This window comes from Macaca nemestrina, chromosome 12, assembly GCF_043159975.1.
Source record: "Macaca nemestrina isolate mMacNem1 chromosome 12, mMacNem.hap1, whole genome shotgun sequence".
NCBI classification, from domain to species: domain Eukaryota; kingdom Metazoa; phylum Chordata; class Mammalia; order Primates; family Cercopithecidae; genus Macaca; species Macaca nemestrina.
In genome coordinates, this window is record NC_092136.1 from 133,346,846 (window position 1) to 133,372,316 (window position 25,471).

Genomic DNA, 25,471 nt, shown 5'->3' on the forward strand with positions numbered 1-25,471 from the left:
CAGATGGAGAAGGTGCGGGAAACAGGGTGCCCAGACCTTACCTGCATACTCAGGGTCCACGTGCGGGGGGTAGTAGCCAAACTTGATGAAGATAGGGATGGGGACCCCGAACTTGAACCACTCTACGACATAGGGTGGGGGCTGTCCCGTCACTGGGTGGATCACGTCGCATCGTAGGACCACGCTCTCCCCAGCTCTTGCCGTCACAAACTCGGGCTCCTCTCGCAGGCCGTGGGCGCCTGATGGGGACAGCCAGGTTGGACACAGAAAGCAGGTGACAAAGAGATCCTGCCCCAGCAGCCCCATGCCCGTGTCACAGGGTGGCCCCGCCTCCCACCAGCTGCCCTCCATGGGCTAACGTGCCCTCCCAGGAGGGTCTCACGTGCACCTTCCATCTCTCTCCCCCTCGCTGCTCATACCTCCCTCTGTCCTGGGGTCCCCAAACATCCACAACTTGGGGGAAAGGAAGGGAGAGGAAAGGAGAGGGAAGCCATTCTCTTCAGTCCTACACGCCAGCTCTTCCCTCCCCAGTCTCAAAGAGCCGTAGGCGTCATCCCGCCGCACAAATTACAAGGAGTCCAGGACATGGAGGTGAGGGGCCTGGCCCCCTCTGGAGGCCCACAGCGCTGCCCAGTTGTGGCTGCCTGTGCACATGAAACATTCTTTCTGCACCAAGACGCCTGCCACTACAGCCTGGTGGGAAACGACAGAGCCAGCCTTCCTCCTCCACCCCACCCCCAGCTCAGCCTGATGTGCACGGCACAACACAAGGGTACTCCATGCAGGAGCAGGGAAATCCCGAACACGCTCAGCTGAGGCTGCTCGTGGCAACACCAGAAGGAAAGCCCCGCAGGCTGAGCCGGCCTCTCCGGCCCCTCCTCCCAGCAGCGTGTGCCAGCCCTGCCCAGCAGCGTGTGCCAGCCCTGCTGCAGAGGGGGAGTGGGAAGGGCCCAAGCCCCAGACATCACCGTTAGGAGAGCAGCATGCTGGGGATGGAGGAGGGAGATCCCAGGGCCATCCTCATCTTGGGCAGAGGAAAACGAAATCAGACGGTGGGATAGGGCACACCCACCCTGGCTGGCAGCAGAGGGGGCGAGCAAGGCAGCAGGAGGGAGGACCACCCCGGCCTCCACCCCACCGCAAGCCAGAGGACGCTGCAGAGAGGAAGAGCCACGCACCCCAAGCGCCGCAGCACCATTCCCGGGCCCAAACAAGGCGTGCAGCCCTCCTCCCACGCCAGGCTCCACTGCCAGGCAGGGCCAGGGAGGCCACAAAGTCACCTTGTCCAGCAACGTCCCAGGGAAAAGGATGCCTGAGGGGAAGCCTCACCCCCTTCATTCCCTGGTACTACCCCCTACTCCCAACTGACCACAGCTTTCCCCAGCCCCAGACCCTTCTGGTCCCAGGCCGGGCACCCGACTCTCCAGGGCAGCACCTAGGACAGCAGCTGCAGTACTGAAGCGGCAGCTTACAGACAGAGAGCCAGCTGGGACTCCTGCAGGGGAGGATGCCCAGAGGAGGGCAGCACCAGTCCCTGCCATTCCCCATTCTGGTGCCTGGGTCTGACTCTCTCTGCATCTCAGACCCCTGTGTGCACCTTGCTGTCTCTTATCCCTTCATGTCTGTGTCTGGCCACCTCTGTGTGTCTGTGCACACGCACACACATGCCGGGTTCCTCTGTGTGTGTTTGTTCTCTCTCTCTCTCTCTCTCTCTCTCTCTCGCATCTCTGGATCTCTGTTTGTCTGTCTTACTGGCTCCTCTGTCTCTCTCTGGCTCCTTCTCTGGATCTCTGTCTGCCTTGCTGGCTCCTCTGTGTGTCTGTCTCTCTCTGGCTCCTTCTGTCTGTCTGCTGCCTATTTGTCTTGCTGGCTCCATCTCTGCGTGTGTGTCTATCTGTCCATCTCTCTCTGGCTCCTGCTCCTTCTCCATGTCTTTCTGTGTCTCTGTCTGTCTCTCTCTAGCTCTTGCTCTATGTGGGTGACTGTGTCTACCTGCCTATCTCTCTCCTTGTTTCTGTCTACCAGCCTGTGTGTGTGTGTGTGTGTGTGTGTGTGTGTGTGTGTGTGTGTGTGTGTGTTCTGGTTGGCTCATGCAAGGGGAGGGGTTCTGCCTGCTTCTCTGTATGCAAGGGCTCTGTCTCTGCATGTGTGTACTTCCCTGTCTGTGGCTCTCCGTGTCTGTCTGTATGTCATCTCTGTGTGTCTTGTTCTCCCCCTCCCCCTCCCCTGCAAGTTGCGGAAGAGGGAGGAGGCAAGCCCTTCCAGAAGCTGATTGGCTCCTGGTGACATCACTGTTTTCTAGAGAAAGAGCTAAGATCACAGAGTATTTTTGGAGCAGAGCAGAGCACTGCACTCACCTGCCTGAGGCCCCAGCAGGTTTCCCAGTTCCCCACCCCCAACCTTGCTTCAGGCTAAGTTTGCATCCCAGCCTCTCAGGGAAAGCAGGGAGAGTGCCCAGCTGCAGCCTCGCCTCCCCCACAGCCCCAGGGGCCCTCAGCAGGAGAGCCTGCCTCCCAGCAGCCAGGACCACAAAGGCAGATGCTGGACCAAGAGGAATGGGTGAATAATGAGCGCAGTGAGCTTGCAGAGAAGCAGTGTGTGTGTGTGTGTGTGTGTGTGTGTGTCTACAGCACAGACCTGTGAGGAGATAAGAAACTACAGGAGCCTAGGGGAAGAGGAGGGAGTTATTCCCAGGTGCCATGTTACCTAGAGGAGGGCAGAGTGGGCAATAGAAGGTGGTTCCTCCCCAGAGCTTTGGCCCTAGGGCCCAGGCAGGAGGAACAGAGGCCTAAGGGGACAGCGGGCACCTCCAACAGTGAAGTTTTGCTCTGGTGAGCTGGCTTCCAGGTGAAGGGCTCTAGGGGACAACGCCAGGAGGTGGGTTGGCTTTGACATGGGTTCCCGCTGTGAGGCTGCTCATTTGCGCCTAGCCTGCCTCATTCTCACTGCATAGCAATGAGGCAGGCTCTTCAAACCTTCCCCAGCGCTGGGCTCCCACCCCAGCCCCAGCCAGCCCCTGGGCGAAGCGCTGAGCACCCAACCCAAGGCCTACCCCCAAGGCAGGCAGGCAGTCCCCTCCCAGCATCTCTTCCCAAAGACCCTTTCAACCAGGCAGAGGCAGCTGCAGAGAGGACACATCCCAAAGAGGAGAAGCAAGACAAAATGAGAGGGAGCTTCCCCAGAATAAAGCAGTGGTGTGGGCGCCCATGTCCTGGCCTCCACCCTCGGTCCAAGCCCTCTTGCTTTTCTGGATCCTAAAATATTTATCGGTTTTCTGTCATCTCCTTCACACACACATGCGCACGCACACACACACGCACGGCATGTTCTCTCACTCCATCACCCACAAGCACTTCTCCCTAAGCCTGATCGTTTCTGAGCCAAAGTATGTCTAATAACACACTCTCTCCAGAAAAGCTCAATGTGAAAAAAAGTAATCAGGCTGGCAGTAAAGAGGGAAGATGGAGGAGAGATAGAGAAACCCAAATATAGGAGGAAACCAAACCCACATCCAGGAGCGAAAGAGGTGCAAAGAAGAGAGCAAAGAGGAGAGGGGAGGAAGGGCCAGGTGCAGAGCCCATCCCTGGGAGGGTGAGTTCAGGCCAGCTGGATACAGACACAGACTGTCAGAATACCCCAGAGCCTGGGTGGGGGCAGATCGGAGAGTGGAAGGGGGAGGGGCTGGCTCCTGAAGAGAGAGGGGAGAAAGGGGAGGAACAGGAGGAAGAGAGGAAGGGGAGAGTGGAGCGTGCTGAACCCCTCTCCCATCACAGCAGCCCAGAGGGACCAGGCTCCTCCCTCAAAGGGGGAAAACTGGCATTGTCAGGGGTGGGTACAGTGAAAGGCACCCATGTGGTGCCATAGGTCTCACTCTTTTTAGAGAAGGCCAGAAATAGCAGTGCCCAGAACCTAGTAAATCTGTATCTTGGGGGTGTGCCCAGCTCCCTTTGGAGTAGTTATGGCGGGGAAGAGAAAGTAGGAGGGCAAGGAAAGATGAGGTAGCCCCTGGAGGTCTGGCTGACCTTTTTGAAGCCCACAGGGTACAAATCTCCCGCTCTCTGGGCCAGGTGGTACCCAGTGGCTGGCTGAGTCCAGGGCTGCCGTTGGACCCCCTGTGCAGAACCATGAGGCATCCAGGGCCTGGCACAGCCCATGCCCAGCACTCACAACCTGGAGCTGCTCCGCCGGGGGAGGGCTGGGGGGAGGAGGGTACCTGAGAGCAGGACTGCTCTAAACACAGAGGAAGGAGTGCAGGGCAAGGTGTGAGGAGCAGGGCCGGGCGAGCATCAGCTGGCATGCAAGCCTCTCACGCTGTGAGTGCCTGCTGCACAGTAGGCTCTGTGCTGGGAACGCAGGGAATCTCAATCCCTGCCCACAATGGCCTCCTGACACAAGCACTGCTGTCTCCCACTGAAAAATGAGCAAATGGGGAGTTGCGCTGCTCACCCAAAGTTACTCGGTTCCAGCTGTTCCTGATGCACGGATGGGGTCCCTGTCCTTCTCAGAAAGCAGGTGGCGCAAAGGTCATCCTGGCCCGACCCAGGCCCCGGGACCAAGGCCTTTCACCCAGTCCCTCACTTTTCCCTTTCTTAGGGCCTGAGCCAGAGGTCGGCAACTCCCATACCACACTTAGGACAGGTTTTGCCAGTCCAGACCCTGAAGCCTAGGACCATAGGGTGGGCCTGTCTCAGAAGGCAGCCGGGTGGGCTCTGACCCACTCTGAGGAGCCCGGCCTTCTGCCTGAGACTCTGAGACCCCTCACTAGGTATGGCTGGTGGCTGGGGAAGTGGGGAATGGAGCCAGCACCAGCCTCCGTTGCTCATTAGTACAAGTCCTTATTGCAGCCTCCTCCTCCTCCTCCTCCTCCTCCTCCTCTGGGCACCAGACTTCCAAACCACAGGCCTGTTGTCTAATAATACCAGCGACAGCCACCGCCACCTCCATCTGCCAGCCTAAAAATAATCCCTGCTGAGTCCAAAAAAGGCACAGCCCCCAATAGTCCCCCAACCCCTCCTCCCTGACAAGCCAGGAGGCTCCAGGAAATTCCAGGAAGCCGGCAGACCCGGGGCTCTCACAAAGTGGGAGGCACACGCCCAGAGGAAGGCAGGAGGAAGGCGGGACCCAAAGCACAGCGAACACCCAGAAAGGACGAGGCGGCGGGGGAGAGACCTGGCCCAAAACGCCGACAGCGTCCTGTTCTCGCTACAGGAAGGCAAGCAGGTACAGGCTGTTCTGGACACCCTTCTGCCTGCAGGAAAGCCCCCACAAAACCCGACAGCACCTCAGAGCGTCTCCACCCTTCAGTGATCGCCCCTTAGTGCCCTCACAGCCCTCCCGGCCCCCACTCGCCACCAAACCTCTCGGTTCGGAAGCCAGGGGTCAGGGAGCCCTAGCCGCTCCTTAAGGAGAGAGAGGCGCTGGGGAGGTGCAAGGTCACCAGGCTCCTTCCTATGCAGGGGCCGCACTGCCCTGACCCTTCTCGGTTGGGTTCCCCCAGCAGCTGTGAGGCCGGGATGCTATTAGCAACCTTAATTTGCTCTCAGCTAGATTGTATTTCCAAGAGTCCTTTCCCCAGGAGCCACTGGCAGGAAGGAAGTCAGTAATTCAATCTCAGCTCCACTCCTTTAATGGCTCCTCAGCAGAGGCAAAGCCACACCCCCACTGCCCCCTCCCTACCTGGGCAGAGGCCTGCCTGGCACTCGCAGGGCCCAGGTACACGCACCCCTGCAGCCAGCAGGCAGTCTGGCCAACTGAGGGCACCGTGGGCTCAGCCCCCAGGAGGCTGGGCTCCGTGGTAAGGTGCCAGATAGAGGCAGTAAGTCCGTGGGAAGCCGAAGTCCCATGTTTACTCCCTGGGCAACATCAACATTCCTACTCCGAAGCCAGAAAATGAAGACAGTGACTCACCTCATACAGTCTGTGCCTGTGTGCAAGTCACAGGCCCCCGCTCCATCTCGGTGGCATACACGACTGGGAGGGAGGCAAGGGGCCACGGGGGACCGAAAGCCAGGCTGAGCGGGGCCTTCTCAGAAAGGACAGTCAGGCCGGCTGAGACTCCTCCCAGCCCTGGCGCACATGGACTCTTTCTCCAGAGCCCTCTTGGAGGCCCCATCTCCTGCTTATTCACGCAAGAGAGAACAGAAAAGCAGGAAGATTCCCAAGAAAAATAGGTCAGCTGCCTCCAGCAGACTGGGCTCACACCCATGGGCAGCGTCTTGTGGGGAATGGGCATAAGCTGCCTGTCCAACCCCAGAGTCCTCTGGAGTGAGCAACTGAGACCACAGCCACACCCTCAGGGAGACAGACAGGCCCTGGGCTCCTGATAACCTCCGTGCTGCCTAGACTCCAGCACCAAGGGCACCTCGGCATAGTGGGAGGGGATACGAAGGAAGAAGTTGGCTCCGAGGGTCTCTCTGCTCTCAGGGCTGCAGCACGGAGAGGAGTGGCCCCCACCTCGTGTCTGCACACTAAACTCCCCACCCTGCCACTCCACGCACGTGCACACAGACACACAGGCACTCAAGCACTTGTGAGCATGCACACATACAGGTTTCACATGTATGGGCACACAGGCATACATGCATGTGCATGCACACGTATGGGCACACATGCACACACATACAGGTGTGCACACATATGCAATGCATATACATGCTGGCATGCATACACACACAGGGGCACATATATGCACACATGCAGGGGCACACATATGTACACACATATAGGAACATGTGTGTATGCACACACACAAGTGCACACGTATGCATGGGCACACACACACTTCTGGACAGCTGGAAGCTGTCAACAGTTGCAGCCCTTTGACCGTTCAGATCCACTCTTCACACAAGCTACTTCACCTCTTCTAGGAAGCAGGTGGAAGGGGACCGCTCCCTAAGTACCCTACACCCCAGCCTGAGAAGGCCACAGGATGTGGAGAAGAGGGCTACCTCAAACCTCAGGCCCAGCCCTCTTTAGAGCTTATCTCCCACCCCCACATCTTGAAGCACCCAGCAGGGAGCAGCCAGCAGGGCTAAGGAAGAGAGGGCCAAGGAAGAAGACACAAGCCAGCACCCGGGCCGGGGAGAGGGCAAAGGCACAGGAGGTTGGAGTGAGGGCCAGAGTGATGCTGGGGCTCAGAATCTTCCAGCCAGGCAGCCTCTGCTCTTTTGTAACCAGATCCCAGCTTTCTGTCTCAGAGCCATAAACACGAAACCATTCCAGGTCTGGAACCCTGCAACTCCAAGACCAGCACGTGCAGGGCCACAGGCCCGCAGCTGAAAGCTGATTTTCCCACTACCCTCAGCCAAGCCCTTTTCACATCCCCCAGGGCACAGGCTGCCAGACACACTCCTGTCCCCAGCGTATGTGTGCTGAGGACACACACACACATCCATCCATCCACTGACCACTTCCTGAGTTAAGTCCTTCTTAGCTGATAGGCTCACCACGGGGTCTTGATAGCAACCTCTGAGTCCAAACCTCCACCCTCCCATCTTCATTACCAAAAGGAAGAAGGGTAGGTCAAGGCCAGGTAGAAAGTAGAGGGCAATGGTCCAACTAGTAGCAGGATCTGAGTCAGAACCTCATTGTATTTGGGGACACTGTAGTCAGGGATAATGCAACCACAGAATCTGTGGCAGACAGAGAAGGCAGGCGTGGGAGGAAAGTCCCAGACTTGCCTCCCCTATCCAAGGTCCACAGTCAGCTAAGCACGGCCCAGGGTCCTCCCACAGAGTAGGAACTCCCCTGGGCGGGCTCAGCAGCCGTCTGAGATACTGAGTCTACACCAATCACCGTCTTCCAGGTTCTGTGTACCACTTCAGCCCCTCTCTTCTCCAAACTCCCCCAACCTGTCCACTGACCTTAATCACCTCCCAGGCACACACACTCAAAGTCAAAAGGAAGAGCCCGGCCGGGCGCGGTGGCTCAAGCCTGTAATCCCAGCACTTTGGGAGGCCGAGACGGGCGGATCACGAGGTCAGGAGATCGAGACCATCCTGGCGAACACAGTGAAACCCCGTCTCTACTAAAAATACAAAAAACTAGCCGGGCGAGGTGGCGGGCGCCTGTAGTCCCAGCTACTCCGGAGGCTGAGGCAGGAGAATGGCGTAAACCCGGGAGGCGGAGCTTGCAGTGAGCTGAGATCTGGCCACTGCACTCCAGCCCGGGCTACAGAGCAAGACTCCGTCTCAAAAAAAAAAAAAAAAGGAAGAGCCCATTCCAACCTCTGTGCCGCACCCGAGGGCTGATGGAGTTGGGTCCCAACACAACATCATCCCTTTTTCCCCTCTGCCGGAGCAGCCCCTGCTATGGCCAGTTCCCAAGGGTGGCATCTCAAAGTCCCTCCTGCTGAGGGACTTCCCCAGAAGTCACCTCTGCCAGTCAGGGAACAGCTGAGCTCTCGCAGGGAGCCTCACTAGCATGTGAACACTGGCTGGTGCTGCTCACACGAGCGGGCACCCACCCGCTCCCTCCAGAGGCTGTGTGCTATAAGCTCTCACCTCCCGGGCTGTGTCCTTCCATAAACCTCTGGCCACTGACAACATTCCAGCTTTGGAGACCTTGCAAAGGACTTCCGAGCAGCTTTGAGGCCTGCACACCCTGCGCACGTCCCTGGGATGCCAGGGACAAGAGGTTCTGCCCAGACAAGGTCAGCCCAGAAAGGGGTCTTACTTCCTGACATGGGCAGCCTTCTGAACTTCCCTGCAACATATTCCCAGCTCCTAGTGCCCTGAATGGCCCAAGGGAAAGAAATTGAGGAGGATCCTGGAATCCCAGGGACACTGAGAAAATGATGTTAATATTTCCTGAGCACATACTATATAACAGGTAGTTGTTTGTTTCCTTATAACACTCATGTCCACCTAAAAACCCTAAAAGCGCATACCGTTAGCATATTTTCTATTGAGGCAAGTGACATTTAGAGAGGTTGAGAATTTGCCCAAGGTCACAGGGTCAGCAGGTGGCAGAGCCAGAATTCAAATCCCAGTCATATGGCTCTAGACCTAGGTCCTTAACTAACCACACACAGAGCACTTGAGGCTAAAAAAGACCCCAAGACCAGTAAGGTCACCCTCTGCTTCCAGACAGGGGTACATGTCCAGCCATTCCAGACAGAAGGACCCCTCTGCACCCTGAAAGAGGGCATAACCTTCATGCCGGGCAACCTTCAATTTTGGGAAGCCTTTCCTTCTATCTTGCGATTCTGTGTGTTGTTGCAGTATAAACTCATTTTCCTTTATTCTGGGCTTAAACTTGCAAAGAAGTCCATTGCCCACCCTGACTTAGGTTTGTAGGCTATTTCAGAGCCTTCCTTCAGCGTCTCTGTTCTATTCAAAGATCCCAGCTCATCCTTTTGTGCTTTCAGGGACAGTCCCATAGCAGGAACATACCAAAAACGGGAGGGGAGGAGGATGCGGGCATTGGAAGACGGCAAGGAAATGGGGGAGAGGATGAGGCTACAGGCAGACTGTCAAGCGCAGCCCGACCCACCTCACATCCACCCCGCGTTCCGTAAGCTTCCGCCATCACCCTTGCCTCAGTGTTCCCACCTGACAAACGAAGAGTTTTAAAACCGCCCGGACCAACATGTCAGTTAACACTGTAATCACCCTTCCCTTCGCCCTCTGCTCATTCTGTTTTCAGACACCACCACCCTCCCCAGAAGCAGAGGCGACATATTCATTCCATTCCAGAAAGTTTCTTGAAGCACTCCCCCCTGCACAGACCGGTGACGAGGGACCCCGCGAGAGGCGCCTCCAGCCCACCCGATGCCCCACGCCGCTGGGAGAGGGTGCTCCGTCGGCGAGTCCTGCCTGCTGACTCCCCCCACAGCGGGTTCTCTCCCGCCGCCATCTCCTCGGGCTTGGTGAACTTGCCCGCAGCCGGGTCGTGTCTGCGCGCTGACAGCCCTGAGCTCACAGTCCCGGCTCCCTCCAGGCTCCGCTCCCACTTCCATACAAGGGCCGAGAGCCGGGGGTGCCACCCAGAGGCTTGTAGGTCGCTCTGCCCATCGCCAAAGCAAAAGCCCGCGCGCTCACGCACGCATCACCCAACTCGGCGGTTTCCCCCTCGCGTCTCCCCCAGCTCAGACCCAGGAAAGCGGAAAGAGAAAATCCCCCTCCGCTCGGATTCACAGCGTGGGGACCCCTCTCCCCCGCGCCTCCCTCCAGCCCCCATCCAGCTCTGCCTCGCAGCCGGGGAGGGCGGCGTGGGGCCCGCGCGGCTGCGGCGCGCTCCCGGGGAACTTTTGCCTGGCCTGGGCCCAGGTGCGGCTGAGAGGCGCGGGCGCCGGCCGGGTCTGGCCAAAAGCGGACACACCTCGAAGCCGGCCTCATCAGTCCTCCTCTCACCAGGCGCCCCTGTTAGGGGGCTCCAACCTCCAGCTGCCAAGATGTGTGGGCAGGAGGGGCGCGAGCGAAACGGTGGGCGCCCGCAGGGCCGCGAACCCGGGGCCTTAGACTCGTGCGCCGCGAGTCCCAGGGATCCTCCGGGTCGCGCCTCCCCGCAGGCGCTCCTCGCGGCGCGGGGCTCGAGCGTGCTGCAGCCTGCCCGGAGACCGCGAACTCCCGCAGCTAGAGTTTCCCGCAGCTCTGGGAGGCGGCCGCCGGGTAGGAGGCGACGGGCTCGGCGCGCCGGGGTGCACCGCGGGGCCCGTGGTGGGCGAAGTCGACCTGGGTTCCACTGCGTCCTTTCCCCGAGTGCCCGGCAGCCCGTGGGCTCTGGCCCCTTCCCGCCCGCCCCTCCAGCCCACGGCCCGCAGGCCCTCCCCGGCAATGCTCCCCGGCGCGCCTGGCCCGCGCCGGAGCCCGAGCCTCGCCCGCGGGAAGGCGCGCTGGGGAGCTGGGGAACCGGGGGACCGAGGAACCGGGAAACCGAGGGGGCCGAGCGCGAGGGGCCGAGGGCGCTGGGAGGGGCAGGGGAGAAACGCCGCACTTCAACTCACCTTGAGCCGCAAGCCCTCGGGTGCCGATCACACTTGCTATGAAAGTGGCCACATACCAAATCATAGTACTACCGCGCCAGCCCGGAGCCTCATCCTATCGCAAAGTGCTCCCGCGCCCGCACGCGCCTCGCGCCCGAGCGCCCGCCTCGCGCCCGCCTCGCGCCCGCCTCGCGCCGCCTACGCCCCGCGCCGGTGCTCCTGCAGCCCGGGCGGCCAGCTCTCCATCCCTCCTAGGCTCCGCTCGGCTCGGCGCGCGCCTCCCCGGCCCCGGCGCAGCGGCACCTGCACTACTCGCCCGGGCGGAGCGCAGCCAGGTCCACGGTGAAGCCTAGCCGGGCCGGGCCTCCGGAACCGCCCCCGCCGCCCGCCTATTGGGCGCCTCCCTCAATCCCGGGGTCCGATTGGCTCAGCCGTCCGCCCGTCGCGGAGCGAAGGAGGCGAGCCCATTTCAAGGTGCGTTGAAGTGTGGCGAGCACAGAGCCGCAGAATCATGCGCATTGCCGGGGAGAAGGCGGTGTAGCGTCTCTGCTCGCTTCTCTCTCGGCTCACACTGCGTGGCAAGTTTCTGGTGAGTGAAGGAAATGGTAGCTTCTAACGGGACCCTGACGGGTCGCAATTACCCCGGACAGGTCTGAGGGAAGTGGAGCCCCCGCCCACTCATGGAAGCCAACATCCGGTTTCCATCCTGCAAACAGCAGTTCCCGAGAGGACCATGCTGATTCTATGATGGGGAAACCCAGGAGCCGGCGGCCCGGGAGAGCTGGGGAACGTCCTTCGCCGGAGATCTTTTCAAAGAGGTCACGCGCCGCCTCCCCACCCCCACTCCCTCCGCACCCAGACACGTCCCCAGAGCAGCGCACCACCCCCTCCAAACGTGATGCAGACCGGGGGATGACTAAAATGACCTCTCAAAGTCGCTCAGATTTAGAGTGAGTCATTGGCTCAGCTGCGAAGTGCCACAGACCCCTCAGGAACACTCGTGCACACACACTCCACCCCCGGTGCTGGTCACTGCTGCTCGTCATTACTGAATCCCGACTCCGAGCAGTCAAAGTTGGGGCTTTTTCCCACTTCTCCTGATAAAAGCTGCTTCCTCACGCACATGGTTCCTCCCCTCCCCACCTTACTCGGAGCCCAGCCCCGTCTCTACCGCACGAAACCAAGATGGGTTTGGGGGACGCTTTAGGAGTCTGGGATGGTGGAGACCCAGGGGAAGGGAAGGGGCTTCTCATCCTACAGAGGAATGTAAATAGGAAACTGGAAGGTCTTCATATGTTCCAGTCTCCCTACCCTATCCTGTCTCTGTCCCCTCCCCCAATACAGTTGTATTTGCAGAAGAAATAAATGAGTGTCATGGAAACATCTACTATAAACAATCACCTCACACCAGCGCTCACAGGCTGCAGTGAAGATGTTTGTTCTTTCAAGGAGTGAAGGCAGTGGTAAGAATCACACCGGCTCCCTGGGACGGGCTGTTGGCCAAGGAAGGAAGGCAGAGGGTCAGCGAGCCAGAGCTCAGGAATTTCATCCTCTCAAAGCACTCATTAGCACAAAGCCCTGGCTCCAGGACATGAAGCTCCCAAAACAGCAAAGAGACTTGCTTCTGGGAAAGCGTGCGCACAGGTGCACACACATGCACAGAAAGTGGCCTTGAATACCGAAGGTGGAGCCTTCCCTGACACCGGAAGCCTCTTAGCTCACCACCAGCCCGGAGGCGGAAAGAGGCCCCCAACAGAGCAGTCAGTGAGCACATTAATAAAGGTTGAGGGCCTGGATAGATGTGGAGAACCAGGACTCTTGAATAACCTTCTACCTACCCACCCCTCCACCCGTGCAAACACACTCAAGATGCATAACCTGGGGCCAGCTCTCCCTGAGCCATGATTTTGGTTATCTTCTTGGGCAAAGATGCCTTTCTGGGGACAATTAAGTGAGCTGCTCCAGGTCTCATTGATGCAGTGATTTCCAGGTGGCATGACCCGGAATAACTCCACCCCCAACACACACACACACACACACACACTCTTACACACTTTCCCAGGGCCCCAGGACTGTAAAGACATATTGGAATCCATTTGCAGAATTGGTCATAACTGGATCCTTCTCCTCCCAAAACCTCTAAGCAGCTAACTGTGGCCTAGAGAAAAGTGCTGGATCTGCAAAGGCTGGCCCCAATTCCTCACCATTGTTAGGTATGGAGCGGGAAACAACAGGTCTCAGAGAAACCCTCTCCTAGGGGCTTGTGGGGCAAGGAAGAAGATGGAGCCACTCTCACCACCCATCTTGACTGCTTTCTTTGGCCATCCATTTGTCCTACCCAGGGTTGTAGCTTCTGCTAAAAAAAAGTAGAGTTGTCTATCAGAATGGATGACGGGCGTGGAGGCTCATGCCAGTAGTCTCAGCTACTCAGGAGGCTGAAGCAGTAGTGTTGCTTGAGCCCAGGAGTTCTAGGCTGCTGTAATCATGCCACTGCACTCCAGCCTGGGTGACAGAATGAGACCCTGTTAAAAAACAGACAACAACAACAACAACAAAAGTGTCCGTCAAATTGGAAAGAAAAAACACATAACAAGCTTTAGAACATGAATTGGGTTGGGAAGGGGTTTAAAAGATCTATCTAAAGAGGAGAATAAATTTCTTCTGGATAATTCTACTGGCAACGGTGGAACAAGGGATGAAGGCAGAGAGGAAGGGGAAGAAAATTAAGATAGAAAGGGAAAAGTTCATCATCATCATCATCATTAGACATATCTCAACTGGGTTTCAGATCAGCTAAAGAGAGATATACTGTATGAGCTTACAGTGGGGAGTGAGTCTGATCAAATCTTTTCCTCCTGGCATATGGCTGAGCTTTGGACCCAGAACGGATGGCTGCCCCTTCCTAGCGTAGACACATCCAGTTGAGTGTTCAAGGGGAGCATGGACCCCAGATGTCCAAGAGGGACATGAGGGAGGAACATGAGCCACTTCCCTGAGCAGTTCATAGGTGTACCTGAATGTCATCGATGTCACTAATAAATGCAGTAATATATCCAGGGATGCTATGTATATCAGATATGGGAGTGTCTGTCGTCGTCTTTTAAGAGGCATTGACTTGTTGGAAATACAAAACAATAATCCCATCAGTGTGTCTATGAAAAAAAGCCACATGCAGCCACCTACCTACACATCCCCAGAGGCCTTTGGAGGACATATGAGAAAAGGGGCTGAAAGAGGCTTCAAGTGTGGGAGAAGAGGAAACTATCCTCATTCCCTCTTCACAGTCATTGAACAAGGAGGACTCAAAAACAATAGTTCACTTGCCTGTCACTTCTCACCTTCCTCAGTGGTTCCAGACCTCACTGCAGAATCCAGGGTAGAACAATTGTTGGGACAGCTGCTTGTGAAAAGGAGAGCCAGCTCTAAATAAAAGCAATTTACTCAACACAAACACCAAAGAGCATGTTTAGTGTTTACATAAATACGGAACTGTATCAGTTGTCGCCATGTAAAACCAGCCCAAAATATCATGGCTTAAAGCAATAAGGCTCATTCATTTGCTCATGAATCTGCAATTTGGACACTGGTAGGTGAGGACGGCTCTTCTCTACTTCATGTTGCATCAGCTCCAGTGGGGTGTGGATCTTTCTTCTTTCAGGATGGCCAGGATGGCTCACTCACGTGGCTATAGGTTGACGCTGGCTGTTAGCCTGGGCTACCAGCAAAGGGCTGTGATTCTTCCTCAAGTGGGCCTCTCTGCAGGCTGCCTGGGCTTCCTCAAGGCATGGTGGCTAGGTTCCAAAAGCTGGCGTCCCAGTAGAACCAGGTGAAAGGCATATTCCCCTTTATATCCTAGCCTTGGAAGACAAATAGCGTCACTTCCATCAGGGTCAAAAACCTGCCCCAATTCAAAGGGAGAGGACACAGTTCCCCAGCTCGCAATAGAACAGTGTCCCTGTTACTTTTTTTTTTTTTTTTGGAGACAGAACCTCACTCTGTCACCCAGGCTGGAGTGCAGTGGCGTGATCTCGGCTCACTGCAACCTCCACCTCCCAGGTTCAAGCGATTCTTCTGCCTCAGCCTCCTGAGTAGCTGGGACTACAGGCACACGCCACCACGCCCGGCTAATTTTTGTATTTTTAGTAGAGACAGGGTTTCACCATATTGGCTAGGATGGTCTCGAACTCCTGACCTCGTGATCCACCCACCTCGGCCTCCCAAAGTGCTAGGATTACAGGCGTGAGCCACCGCACCTGGCCCCCGTCACATTTTAAGAAGAACTTATGGGATGGGAGAGAGTGTTGCAGCCGTTTTTGGATGATACAGTTTGCAATGAAAACAGTCTTCAAAATTGAAGCAAAAAAAATGACTGCTAGAAGAAATAACTAGAAAGGAAGGTATATATTAGAGTTCTCCGGAAAAAAATATAACTAATAGGGTTGATATAGACATCAATATTTATATCAAATATACATATAGAGATATAATGGGATGTATTATAGAAATTGGCACATGCAATTATGGAGGCTGAGAAGTCCAATGATACGCCATCTGAATGCTGGAGAACCAGAGGAGCTGGTGGTGTAATTCAGTCTGTGTCCAAAGACCTGAGAACCTATTCTGATGTCCAAGGGACAGGAGAAGCTACCCCAGCTCCAGAGGAGAGCAATTTGCCCACCCTCAGCCTTCGGTGCTCTATGTGGGGCCTTGACGGAGGGTAGGATGATGGCTGCCTGCACTAGTGAGGACAGACCATCTTAACTCAGCCTCCCAATTCCGTTGCCAACCTCTTCCAGAAGCACCCTCACAGACACACCCAGAAAGGTTTTATGCGGTATCTGGGCAGCCCTTACCCTAGTCAACATCTAAAATTGACCAACACAAAAGGGCTTGGCATATAGTATCCGATCTCAGAGTTTTCTCCCTTTGATTCAAGCTACCGCTGCCAGTCCCAGGTGTCAGAGATGTGCCCTTCATCCTTGCAGAAGACTAGCCTGTTTGTGAAGCAAATCCTTTCACCTTGCTTTCTTTTAATATACCAGAGACCAGTCAGCATATTTTAAAAGAACTTGGAGGAGAGAATAAAATAAATAAAATTACATTTCTAAAATATAAGTATATAATCTTAAGATCTGATGTAGGGGAAGTAGAGAAAAGCTTTGCAAGGGTCTCAAGCCCTCTCACCATAAGAATTTTTCATCTAGGCTCAAAATCCTCCCAGAACATTGCAAGCACCTCACATGGCGTTCGTCTCTCCTGGCTCCCTGCTTGTCTCTTGGGTGGGTGGCCTCTGGTCTTAAGTTGTTTTTCTGGACCCAAGTAGATATTGCAGCCATCCATCTTGCCCTCTCCCAACATAAATTCCTGAAGACTTTGTCTTATTCAAACGCAAACTTCATTATGAGTCAAATTTACCAGGTTGGGCACGGTGACTCACCCCTCTAATCCCAGCCCTTCGGGTGGCTGAGGCAAGAGGATTGCTTGAAGTCAGGAAATCAAGACCAGCCTGGGTAACAAAGCAAGATCTCATCTCTACAAAAAAAGTTAAAAAATTAGCCAGCACGGTGGCATGCTCCTGTCGTCCCAGCTACTTGGGAGGCTGAGGTGTGAGGATCGTTTGACCCCAGGAATTCTCGGCTGCAGTGAGCTATGATTGCACCGCTCTACTCCAGGCCAGGCGATAGAATAAGATCGCATTTTTTTAAAAAATTGCTACAATGTCCAGAGTTCTGTTGAGGTGCAATTTCCTCTGAAGGCCACAGCTTGGTTAGGTGGTGGTAACTGACCCAGAGAGTGATCTAGCCCTTCCTAGCTTAAGATACCCTTTCCAACCACCATAGCGTCATTTTGTATTTCATCTAGATGAGTCCACAGCCCAGCAAGAGGGTCAACCCAAATCCCATGCATTGCAAGGATGCATCCTAACGTTGCTTCCCTGTGCTCTCACCATCCCACGCATATGGCAGAGGTAGCATGTATGCCAACTGCTGCCCACATATGCAAGTGGACAGCAGATGACACTCTCTCACAACCTGTCCTGGTCGTTTGTGTGTGCACAGGTGTAAACATGCATCTCTACAGAGCAGAATTCTCTCATGCTGAGCCCGAAGTCCAAATTCTTAAAGATTTGTTTGTGGCAATGTAGTAGAAGTTAATGATAAAGAAACTAGAATTTTAGCTGAACTGTATTCATTTCTTGCCTAGCTGAGAAGGGAGGAGTCCTTGCTCAAGGTAGAAAGTAGACCTATAATTTAGGATAAGTTTATTTGAAAGCTAGGTGGACAGCACCCTCAGCCTTATTAATCCCTCTCCTCTTTCTTCTTGGTGTTCCAGGCCAGCTCTGAACAATCTCAGAGAAGACATATTTCATTGTTGTGTGACTTAAGGTAGGACTACAGAAAGGAAGTTCATCAACCTGCATGAAATTTGTCCCATAGAACTCAGGAGCCCTATATAGATAGCCATGCTTGTGAACTGCCCCCCAGGAACATGTCACCCTCACTGTTCTGCAATTCCTCACCTTGCCAATGACTGCATCATTAAAAATGTTGTTCTCAGGCCTCCTGGGGCTACTCTGGCCCACCTGAGTATGCCCTTGTCTGTCCATGGCCACAGGCCCCAGCTGCAAAGCACAGTGACAGACGGGCAGCAGCGAACCTCACTCAAACTCTTGGCATCCAGAAGTCTGGAAGATAACTAGAATCAGGGCTCCACTGCACCATCCAGCTCTGGCCCCAGCAGCCCGAAGGTGAGGGTCATTCTCTTTGTCTGAGTTCTACTTCCTCCATCTGGAAAAGGGACCATAGAAGGTAGTGGGAACTAAGGCCCAGGGGAGAAGGATCTGAAGAATCTAATGGGCAGTTTGTCACAGACTCTCCAACAGCCCAATGTCATGCCCCTGTGACATGATACAGGAAGAAAATGGGACCTGGCTTTCTCCCCAAGGCATTCTAGTACAGCATAGACGCTTCCACAGGGGCACATGGAGTCCTGGACTCAGGCAAATGACAACCTTGAAACTGCCAAAAGGTGGACTCGAGCAGTGGCTCAAGAAGCTTTGAGGAGTCAGCCAAGGAGCAAGCCATGCCAGAATGCCAGAAACAGACAGGCCCAGGGCCGACGCTCAAGAAGCGCCAGCAGAAGGGATTCCACAATGAATGAGTAGCACCTGGACACCAGCCTGCAGTCAGCACTGTGCTGGGCCCTACGGAGAACACCAAAGTGACCAGCCACAGTCTCAGTCACTCAGGACCTCAGCACCTGGATGGAAAAACAAGGCTGACCACATGAATGGCACTTACTAAACTCTGTCTACACTGTCTCAAGAGTGAGGATGGCCCAGACTTGAATTGCAGTAGAACAGGACAATGGCACAGTGGCTCACACCTGTCATCCCAGCACTTTGGGAGACCGAGGCAGACGGATCACCTGAGGTCAGGAGTTCGAGACCAGCCTGGCCAACATGGTGAAACCCCACCTCTAAAAAAAAATACAAAAAATCAGCCTGGCGTGGTGGCAGGCGCCTGTAATCCTAGCTACTCGGGAAGTTGAGGCAGGAGAATCACTTGAACCTGGGAGGTGGAGGTGGCAGTGAGCCGAGATTGCACCATTGTACTCCAGCCTGGGCAACAAGATGGAAACTCCATCTCAAAAATTAAAAAAAAAAGAAAAGAAAAGAAAATGAAGATGGCGCAGATGGTGAGGGCTGAGTAAAGGAAGTGAGGTCTGAGCTCAGTCTTCAAGAAAGGAGAGGGAGAGATGGGATGGAAGAATAAGAGACTGCCAGCCAGGAAAGCTGCTGCTCTGAAACTTGCTAAGGTCAAGGGGCTGGTCTGTGCAGCACCTAGCCCCAAGTTGGCATTCCCTAAGGATGCCTGGCAGCCAAGCATGCAGAAGTGGCAAGGACGTGGCCCGGCTGGTCAGTGTGGCACAAGGAACAGGCTTCCGTGTTTAGAACAGAACGAGGAAATAGGTCCACTCAGAAAGGTGGAAAGGAGGCATAGGCAAATGGGGCGAATTGTAGGTTAATTTGGAGGGAGGCAGTGAGAAACAGGTCTGGGTGGAAGGAAAGGCTGAGGAGAAGGAGAAAGTACCTCTCTTGGTCAAAACCAAACTGAAGCTGAGGGCACAGAAGTGGGGGCTGGGGAGAGGAAAGAGGCCCTTGCAGGGGTGTGGGGAGCCTGGGCTTCTGCTTTGGGCCTACAGTTGGATAGGCTGGGGGTGGGGGAGGAGACTGGGCCCTGGAGCCACAGCTGGAGGGCTCTAGGGGGTCTATTCTTGTACCCATTCGACCCCCAGACCTCTCATTCCCGGACCTCTCCACACTGAGCTCTCAACACCCACACAAAAGGGCCTTGTGTGGTATTACTGGAGATGCCCAATGCAGCTTTATCTCACTGCCCCCACCCTTGCCGGGAGCCTTGGCATGCACATTGCCCCAGCAGGTGCAGGGGACAGGAAGAGAGGGGCTGGGGACCAGACAGGCCAGAGGTCAGATGGAAACATCAGCCTGCCTCCCTCCCCTGCTGCCCTCTGCCCGCCCTTTTCCACAGCCTTCTCTCCTAACCCCTCCCTCCCCTGCTGCCCTCTGCCCGCCCTTTTCCACAGCCTTCTCTCCTAACCCTTCCTTCTCTGTTTCTCTCCTCTCCTCTCTGTCCCTCCCCTCGCTGGGCTTCAGAGTGGTATGGACAGCCTAGAGACAGATCCGGATTTATTCTTGGAAAACACGTCCATGGCAGAGGGTACCACAGCAACAAGTTTCCATGGTGCTTGGACACAAGGCAAATATGGCATAGAGGAGAGATTCCTGGACTCCGAGTCAGAGGACCTGGGTGCTGTCCCTGCCTCTCCTCACCACCAGTGCATCCTTAAGCAAGTTGCATAACCTGCCCAAGCCTCATTTTTTTTGCAAATGTCCAACCATTTAATCAGCTGTCTGAACCCACCATCGTGTGCCAGGCACCTACTGGGAGCCGAGCACTTTACTAGGTGCAAGACAAGTAACACAAACATGGTTCTTGCCCTCACAGAACGTACAGCTAAGAGACAATAGGGTTGCTCAGAAGAGGTTAGTATGGCGGCCAGTCCACAGCAAGTGCTCAAGAGATGCTGTGCACAGGTCTACCAGAAGCCCAGCAAGGAGAGTGCAGCCGGACCTCTACCCTGTGGGATGTGGCTGCAATGGCCCTGGCTAGAATTAGAGGATGGTGCTTAACCTCTGACCTTGTCTGCAGCCTAGTGTCTGTTCTAGGTGGTTAAAGACCAGGGGAAAACATGAGATAGAGGATAGAGAGGACTGCCCAACCTAGGGAGGCCCAACTGTCAATGATATTTGGTGTGTATGAATGAGAAGGGTGTGTTCCTGGGGGCAGGGTGGGAGGAATAAACATAATAACGGGATCTGTTTGGGAAAGGAGAGTTGATCCAGAGCCCTGACTGGGGAGGGCTCGGAAGCTGGACTCCCTCCCCACTCCCTTTCTAGGAAAGCAACTTGGAAAAGCAGAGCCTGGGCCTTGGTGGTGGGCACAGCTGCCAGGGGAGCCTGGGGCAGTGGGGAGGGGGAGTGTGGGAGGTGGCCAGTGGAGGCACTGAAAAGAGAGTCTCATGGGGAATCCCGGACAATGAGCTGATGGAAGGGGGAATATGGGAAGAAGGGGATGGAGGGGCTGGCTCTGCGAGGGCTGCTCTCCTGGCAGCTTCCCAAGGTTAATTGAGGGGCACGGAGCAGCCTCTGCGACATTCCAACAAGAGGGAGGCTGGTTTGAAAAGAGCATTTGCTGTGGGGAGAAGGGGCCTTTCTCTGCCCTGGGCTGCCGTCCCTTTGTGGAGGTTCTTTGAGGCATGAGCCCTGTGAAAAAGCAGGGAGTGAGGAGGGGCTGGGGTGGATGGTTCACCATTCATCGTCCAGGCCAACGGGCTGCTCTTGGCAGAGAAGAACGGGTCAGTGGCTGGTTCAGCCGCCCTCGGCCCTGAGATGATGGTAGCTGGGAAATCTCTGTACACGGAATTCCACCGAGTCTGACTCTAACATGAATTATGGGTATTTAGAGAAGGGCATGAAGGAAGAGAAGGGCATGAAGGAAGAGAAGGGGAGGAGGCTGAGTATCAGCTGAAGGACAGGCAGTGCCCTTAGGGGGATCAGGAGTTGGCAGTGTAGAAGAAAATGTTGACAATTTTTCAGAGACCTGTGTCTAGGTTGAAGGGTTTGGCATAATCAGAAATGCCCAGGCTTTTACCATATGGTGTGTTAACACAACTAAAACCCACGTGTTTCTGCAGACACACACACAAGCAACATGCTGCACACACAGCCCTTGTAGGAACACACACACGTATGCAAAATGACATGTACAGAGGCCCACACACCGATGTGGACCCTCCCGTGCACACACTCACATGCAGAATCTCTTCAGATAACCACACATATGTTATCTACACCGTCTGCTCCCTCTGGAGCTGCTCATGTGTGCAAGTGTGTGCCACATCCTCACGCATCGCGAGGCTAACGTGGGCTGTGTGCAAGTAGGACACGTGAACACATGTGCAGGTGGGCCTCATGCTCTCCCACACCAGAACTCCTGGCATAGACGTCCCCAGAACACCCTTCTCGTCTTGCCTAAATCAGGTCCCAAGGAGACTTGTCCGCCTGAAATCCACCTTCTCCACCCCTGCCCCGGGCCCAGCGTCCAGGCTGCCCATGCTTCACGCAGTCCTGCCCTCTGGGGCACCTGGCTCCCACCCGCACGCTACAGGCTCTAGGGAACGACCGCCAGCAGGTGGCGCCGACGGGAGCCCCTGGAACCAAGACTAGCTGGAGGACAAATCCGCGTTTCCGCCTTGCTGTGCAAGACCACCAGGCCAAAGAAAGCCACTCCCAAGAGAGAAGAGAGAAAGGACAGGATCCCGCCCCTTGGAGGAGACGGGAAGCGGAAGACCAGGGACAGGAAAGTGGAGGGGAGCAACAAGCCCCTTCTGCGGGGTCAGCTGGGGGTCCGGGTGTGTGTGCTCCTGTTCCGTGTGCACCTGGCTCAGTGTCTGCATGCATATGTGAGCGCTGCACTAAAATGCAGGGCGCTACCCGTGTGTCCGTGGATATGGAAGAAGGAGGTTTGAAAAGCTTTGAGGACACAGGTGTGTGTGTTTGCACACGCGTGTGTGTGTGTGCATAAGTCCATGCGTGTCTGCACATTCTGCTGCATGCAGGGAGACTCAGGGAGAAGGTAAAGATGAAGTCAAGCAAACTAGACCTCACAACTGCAGTATGGTCAGCACCCCACAGATCACAGTCGTTAGCCTCCTCCACACACTCCCCACACCACGCACACTCCAGGGACACACACTCGCACACCACCCACACAGACAGGTGCTGTGCCACCCCATAGAGACCTGCCACCCACACACTTTCTCACATACACGCAGGCCGGTAGAGAACCTAGAGATACATATAGATACAGCAACGGCACACCGGCTGTGTGTGCACCTGCACGCGTGTGCACTCACACACATGCTGCGCTGTACCTGTAGATCCTTAGTGCCCCGCACGCCCAAGAAAGGGAAAGAAAGAGGTTCAGGGCAGAAAGGTGACTCTCATCCTGTAAAGCACCCCGGTTTCTGAGCCTCTGGAGATCAGAGAGACGTGTGGCATCAGAAAGCCCCTTGTCTGAGGATAGGGGCGCAGGGGAATGAACAGAGAGCCTTCTACAAACACACCCATGTGCCCCAGGCTGGGGGCAGTGGTGGTCCAGCCGAGTCCCTCAGCACTGTGGACAGCGCCTCCGTAGCAGGACGGTGAAGCCCGGAGCAGTTCTCAGAGGCGCGGGACACCAGAGGCCGCTTACGTGCATCCAGAAGACCAGCTAAGTCAGATACACTCAAGTCCAACCCTGTTGACCCAGGAGTCTTATAAACAGGGGTTGAAAATACCTACCTCTCAGGGCTGTCAGGAGGATCAAATGACTGGAGACCATACAGCACCCAGCACTGTGCCTGACGTGTACTAGAGAACACTGTCAATGTCGCTAACAACCACTCTGGCTCCCAGCCCCAGGCACTTCCAGGCCAAGAGATGAATAGTCTGTGCAAAACATATTGATTTCCTTGGTGACACAGCATTGCCATGTTGCGGGACCATGAGCCAGGATATCTGGGTTCATGCCCCAGTCTTGCCAAATTTCTGAGACCTAGGCAGGTCACTCACCCCATCTGAGTCTCTGTTTCCTGTCTACTAACTTGGAATAATCACAATAATAATACTAACACGGACTGAGCTTCCTGAATGCCAAGCCCTGTTTTAAGCACTTTACAAAGATTAAATCCTTGAATCCTCATGACATTAAATGGAATGATCTGTTACTATCCTCACTGTATAGAAGAATAAATGAAAGCACTTGCCTAAGATCACACCAATGGTAGGAGTAGAAACTGGATTGGAACCCAGGCAGCCCGCCTCCAGAATCTGTATTCTCAGCCATGACACAGTGTGACCTCCTTCGTGGCAGGCCGTGTGCATCCGATGACGTCATGGGTCTAAAAGGAGCTTGAGGACTGCACAGCATTATACGAATGTTAGGGTATATTGTTATGCATCCTAGCCTGGCTCATGTATGAGTAATTGTGCAAGGAATGAGAGCCGAAATGAATACAGGAAACCGGGTGGGGACGGGTGCCATCTGGGACTGGCGCATCACACCAAGAAAGGAGAAATGGGTAGAAGATGGGCCAAGAGGGGTGGGCAGCCATATGCACCCTCGCATGGCTTTTGACTCTCTCCTTAGTCCATGACTAGGTAAGAGGTCAAAATAGTTTCTAGAAAATCAAGAAGATAATTTCAACTCACCCCAAAATCCTTCTAATCCTTCTCTTAATTATAACCTTTGTCTCACCTGACATCTCTCTTCTTCCAACCCCTAAAGCTGTATGCAGTCCATTTATCCCTCTGCTCCTCGCATTACCACCCCCAACCACCTTCCCTCATGTGAAACCCGCCACCAGGTCTGTGACCTCTCTGAGAATCACTATGCCAGGAGAACCGGTGTTAAGCCGAGTCATCCTAGGACAGGTCCCAGAAGGACAGTCAGGAGGGTTCTGTGGATTCAAGAAGGTACTTCTGATGTTTCAAAGGATAGGACGTGGAGACCGAGAACTACTTTGCAGATTACTTTAGGCAAAGGAGACCTCTGGACACTGCTAGGTCCCCGATCAGCCTCATCCTATGATCTGCCACTTTCTGTAGAAGGTTCTCTGATGCTCAGAATGGAATCATTTCACTTACAAAAGCACAACCCCATCTTTCTGGAAGCCCCATACCTCTCGTGCTTGGTTGGATGCTGTGCAGGGCAGAACAGTCACTGGCCAGGGACGGAGGGGCTTTCAGACACTCACACTGCCCCGTCTCCTACGCTGTCCCAATCTTCCTTTTCTTCCCAGAATCCCAGGCAGTCTTCCCAGCCCTGAGCTGGTCCCCCTTCCTTCCCCTCCTTGCTGATGAATCTGTTAGGACAGAGTCCTTTCCTTGTGCTCCTCACGCTGGCAAATGATCTCAGGCGTTTAACAGCAATGGCTGGGAATCTGTCACCATTAGCGGTCAGTGAAGGCCCCAAGCACTCTGCTCTCTGTTTTGTTCTTACTCCTTTTCTGTCTCCTGTCATGTTCCCCTCCTGTTTCCTGAACCCGCGCCCCCACCTCAACCCCTCCCACCCCGCCCCGCCCCGACCCTCCACTGCCTAAGAAAGATGCAGCTGCTTCTCTTCCAAAGCCCACAGAACAAGTCTTAAGGAGTCTCAGAACAGCCCGGGTTTTCAGAACGGTCATTCAGTCCTTCCATCTTCACTCTTCACTCTTCACTCACAGCAGGGACGGCCGCACTTGTCTCCTCAGGCAGGCGGGATGTCAGGCACTCAGGCTTCCCTGTAGCAGCCCCTGCCCTGAGCTGGTACCACCTGCTTCCTGACATCTCTTTGCTTTCCACTCCCTAAAGCTGTTTCTGTTCTCCCAAACCAGGCTCATGGATCACCGGTGTCAGGATCACCTGGAGCACATGATAAGAACTCAGCTTCCGAAATTCACCTCAGATGCCCCCAGACCTGCTGAGTCGGAGCCTGGAAGCAGGGCCTGAGAGTGGTGCCTCTGCAGAGCCCCTGGAGCTCAGGCACAGCTTGGGGAGCCACTGTCCTTGTAGGGGCAGGGACCATCCTCCAAACCACCAACCTTCTCTCCAGATGACCAGGTGTCCTCAGACACACACAAGCTCTGTGACCTGTTGCTAGAGGAAGCCCTGTGCTGGCTGAGCTGGGCCTGGGCTGTGAACCAGGCTCTGCCAATCGCTCGTTATGGGAACACTAGCAAGTTACCTTGCACGTGTGCCTCCATTTCTGTAGCCACAAAATGGGCTTGATACTTGTTATCTCGTCTTATGATTATGATATAAGGTTCAAAGGAGAAAAGAAAGGTGGAAATTTGTTGAAAGGCAAGTTGAATAAATGATGTGTGATTCTTTATCATGTAAGAGATGCCTGGTGGTGAAAGACATGGTGTCTGTCAGGAGACGCC

The 25,471-nt window shown here is 55.0% G+C and overlaps 1 protein-coding gene across 10 annotated transcripts in view; it reads right to left on the bottom strand.

Moving 5' to 3' along the window:
- LOC105476160 (immunoglobulin superfamily member 9B) overlaps nt 1-11,207 on the bottom strand; it is a 65,957-nt gene extending 54,750 nt beyond the window's left edge. For 6 of the 10 annotated variants that reach the window (XR_011611204.1, XR_011611203.1, XR_011611205.1 and 3 more), the window contains exons 1-2: nt 10,946-11,110; nt 42-239 (exon numbers count right to left, since the gene is read on the bottom strand). Coding sequence is in view for 4 of the 10 variants with exons in the window: in XM_071075856.1 (XP_070931957.1) it covers nt 42-239; nt 10,946-11,009 (262 nt within the window). In the remaining 6 variants the exon portion in view is untranslated. Of the gene's footprint in view, nt 1-41; nt 240-5,907; nt 10,110-10,945 lie in introns of those variants that run through there. The other 4 variants (XR_011611202.1, XM_011731825.3, XM_011731826.3 and 1 more) reach the window with 4 other exon arrangements.
- Nucleotides 11,208-25,471: the final 14,264 nt, after the last annotated feature.